Genomic DNA, 3,826 nt, shown 5'->3' on the forward strand with positions numbered 1-3,826 from the left:
AAAAAAAAAAAAAAAAACATATTTTGACCAAGTGGTTCTATGTGTTACCGCTACTGTTCATTAGCGCCTCCGCAAAAACCGCAACTGTAACGCTTCTTCGCCGGAAAAAGTTTACGCGACTTGTCGTCATCACTTGGTTTACTCAGGAAGATTACTACTTCCTTGTTTTTTATTATTGCTTACTTTTTTTTTTACTTCCACATGATCGCTTCCTTCTCCAGATTCCAAATCTCAATCCCCGATTTGATTCCGTCTTCACCTCGATTTCTTCGGCCTAGTCAACTCCAGTTCCGTTTCGGATTACGCCTTAGATTTCCCGCTCGATCAAAGAGTCCAGATCAAATGGAGTGGATGAACCGCCTTGGTATCGGTTGTTTCGCGGCGAATCGGAGCAAAAGAGAGCTGAAGACGGTTGACAGCGGCGGCGAGGATTTTTTCGATGCGGCTGCTATGGAATCTGCTGAGAAGCCGGATCATTTGGTGGTTATGGTTAACGGAATCGTTGGCAGGTAAAAAATACAATCAAAGAGCTTTCAAAACGAATACAGTTTGGTTATATAGACTTTTTGCTAATTCCTGTGTTGGATTAGTGCGGCGGATTGGAAATATGCGGCGGAGCAGTTCGTGAAGAAGTTCCCGGATAAAGTACTTGTTCACCGTGCGTTGTTTCTTTAACCTTTTAGAGATTTGTGGTTTTGGGTACTCTGTACTTTTAGGATGTTTTGATTTTGATGAAACTGTTTGAAAGCAGGTAGCGAGAGTAATAGTGCAACGTTGACATTTGATGGTGTTGATAAAATGGGTGAAAGGCTTGCTAATGAGGTATTTTGCCAGCATTGTTGTTTTCTCTTTGATCTGCAAATTGTTATTATAGTTCTTGATTTTCTATGTTTGAAATTTTGTGAAGGTTTTGGCTGTTGTTAAGAACAGAAGTGGGCTGAAGAAGATCTCTTTTGTGGCTCATTCTTTAGGAGGTCTTGTTGCAAGATATGCCATTGGGAAGCTGTATGAACAGTCAGTGGAAGTCGACTCTTTGGACTCTCCTTCCAAGGACACGAGCTCGAGAGGAGGCGAAATTGCTGGGTTAGAACCTATGAACTTTATAACTTTCGCAACGCCTCATCTTGGTTCAAGAGGACATAGACAGGTGAATTGATGTTTTAGATAGCATGTCTAGGTCAGAATGTATCTGTAAGGTTTGCATATATGTATGTATAGATCATATGTTTCTGTGTAACATGCTTATTATGCTTGTCTTTATCCGCTCAGTTCCCGATTCTTTGTGGCCTTCCGTTTCTTGAAAGAACAGCATCCCAAACTGCACACTTGGCTGCCGGGAGGACTGGAAAACATTTGTTTCTGGTGGACAACGATGATGGAAATCCTCCACTTCTTATCCGAATGGCTACAGATTGTGATGACTTGAAATTCATGTAAATTGCTTTGGTCTCTGGGTGTTTTTTTCATTGGTGACTTGCAGATTAAGATATGCTCACCTCTTCTTATGACCTGAGCAGATCAGCTCTACATGTTTTCAAGCGTCGGGTGGCATATGCAAACGTGAATTTCGACTGTATCCTTCCCTGAAACAGAGCATGTCTTTTAAAAAGCATGTTTTCTAAGTAACTGTCAATGATTTCTCAAATTTTTATCAGTTACGAAAGTTTGCTTTAACTAGTGACAAAGCCATGGTTGGATGGAGGACATCTTCAATTCGCCGTCCAAATGAGCTCCCAAAGGTATGTGTTTGCTTGTTATATTTGTGCACATCTTTAGTGGCGACAGTTGTCAATAAACTTTAACCCTTCTCATCTTCCAGCCAAACCTCCTAGAAACTGATCCAAACTATCCACACATTGTATACGTCGAAAATGGAAATGTGGACAATGGTAGTTGTCGGTCAACTTCCACAGTAGTAACAGAGCAAAACACTGATCTCGAAGGTTTGTCCATTTCTCTCTTGATATTTTCTCTAGATTTGCTAGAAACAATGATATCTCTATAAGATATTCCGGAAGTGCGGTAGATCCTTGCCTCACTATGTATATAGCCCATTGTTCTTCCTTATAATCCATAGCATCACAAACTTCATCATGTTATGGTTTCTGTGGAATGTAGAGGAAATGATACATGGACTCAGTCAGCTATCTTGGGAAAGAATAGATGTCAGCTTTCACAATAGCAAGCAACGATACGTCGCTCATAGTACCATCCAGGTAAGTTTCTTAAAACTCAAAAGCATTTCTGTTAATGGCATTTTACTTAATGTTTTTTTTTTTTTTTTTTTTTTTTTATGTGTAACTCTTGTAGATTTGTTTTCTCCGTTTGGAGTTGTTTTGTTGACTTTTGTCGATTATATGAAGTAGTATCATCATCTCTTATTNTCCAGCATTTTTAACCGCTGCAATTAGTCAGTGCGTGGTTCACCGGTTCCACCACCGACTAGACAAAAAGTGTGATTCAGTTGATACAGAGGTGCGCACTGTAAGAAGGCGATTGCATTACAAACTTCTTCTTTTTCTGGGTATTTATATCGTTTTTACTTTTACTATACAAATTGTGGTAAAGTTCATGCTACTATTCGAAATAACTTATTTCGAATGATATTCATTTTGTCGAACGATGAATCTGTACAGATCTATTCGTTCTTTGTAAAAATTAATGTTGGGTTTTTCAGTAGTTCTGTTTGCATCAGTTGCGATCTCGTTTGTTAGACACGTTCACATATAAAAATAGTACGAATTGGACAAGAAAAGGAAAGGACGTACACACATGACCCCAACCATTGACCAATTGCCCATGCTAAAAAAAACAATTATTCAGTTGGTAGCAGAGTAGTCTCCATCCATTATATATGTCACTGTTCACATTGTCGGATCAGCCTAAAAAACTAATATCTCATTGTCTAACTATGCTTTTTCAGTTTCACTGAATGGTTATAAAGATAAAAGTTATATGCCGAAAAAAGTTATTGATAAAAATGGTTATATATTTGGGGCTATTTGTTGATAGTGGTATATATAGAAATTTAGGAATAAAGCTGCAAAGAGAATATAATTCTCAACTTCGTCTCGCCGCAACAGATTAGCTTAATAATATTCGGCACGTCAACACGTGCCAATGTCGCCACATGCCTTCAAGTTTTTCTTTCACCTGAAGACAAGTGTTTCTCCCTCTTGTTTTGTCGTATCATTTGTAATGACAGTTACTAATCTTTCTTTTTAGCAGTAATTAGAATTACTACTAATCATATAGTATTTAAGTTCTCATAATAATTACATAAACCGGATTTCCCTCGACACAGAACACGGGAAAAATATAGACGACAGTCAAAAAAAATAAAAGGACTAAAACCCATACGAATTAACGATGCAAACAAACAAAAAAATAATGAAATTGATCCCACTCACTCTGTAAGTTAGGTCCACGTTATGACCCGACCAGACCCGCATGTCTCAACTCCCAATCAACAGGTCACCGTAACTTCCGGTGCTCTGCCGTACCACTTTTATACCAGCTGGCCTCCTATTCATCTTTCTTCACTATGATCGCCACAAGTACAGCTCTGAGTCTGCTCAAACCGAGTCGCCGGCGTAGCTAGGTAAGTAGGTTTGACATCTCCAGCCATGATGACGAGAAACTTCTCCGGCATCGTCGCGGGCTTAGTCTTGTTAGTGTCCCCGTCGGGTTTGGCATCATCTCCACCCTCGAGGTCACGCTGAGCAGAGCCGGAGAGTCTCCAGTAAGAACAAGCGAGAATGAGAAGAGCGAGGGAGATGAGAGCCAACATGGCGGCTAAACCACCAAAGAGATAAGGAACTGGAGA

The 3,826-nt window shown here is 39.7% G+C and overlaps 1 protein-coding gene across 1 annotated transcript; it reads left to right on the forward strand.

Annotated features, from left to right (window-relative positions):
• Positions 7-2,368, forward strand: LOC104722383. Its single transcript, XM_019231548.1, has 9 exons — positions 7-509; positions 591-658; positions 752-822; positions 908-1,147; positions 1,270-1,433; positions 1,518-1,573; positions 1,687-1,739; positions 1,820-1,943; positions 2,119-2,368. Exons 1-9 carry the CDS (start codon positions 202-204, stop codon positions 2,364-2,366), a joined length of 1,332 nt encoding a protein of 443 aa, XP_019087093.1. The 5' UTR covers positions 7-201; the 3' UTR covers positions 2,367-2,368.

The sequence above is a fragment of the Camelina sativa genome, chromosome 11, assembly GCF_000633955.1.
Source record: "Camelina sativa cultivar DH55 chromosome 11, Cs, whole genome shotgun sequence".
Taxonomy (NCBI): domain Eukaryota; kingdom Viridiplantae; phylum Streptophyta; class Magnoliopsida; order Brassicales; family Brassicaceae; genus Camelina; species Camelina sativa.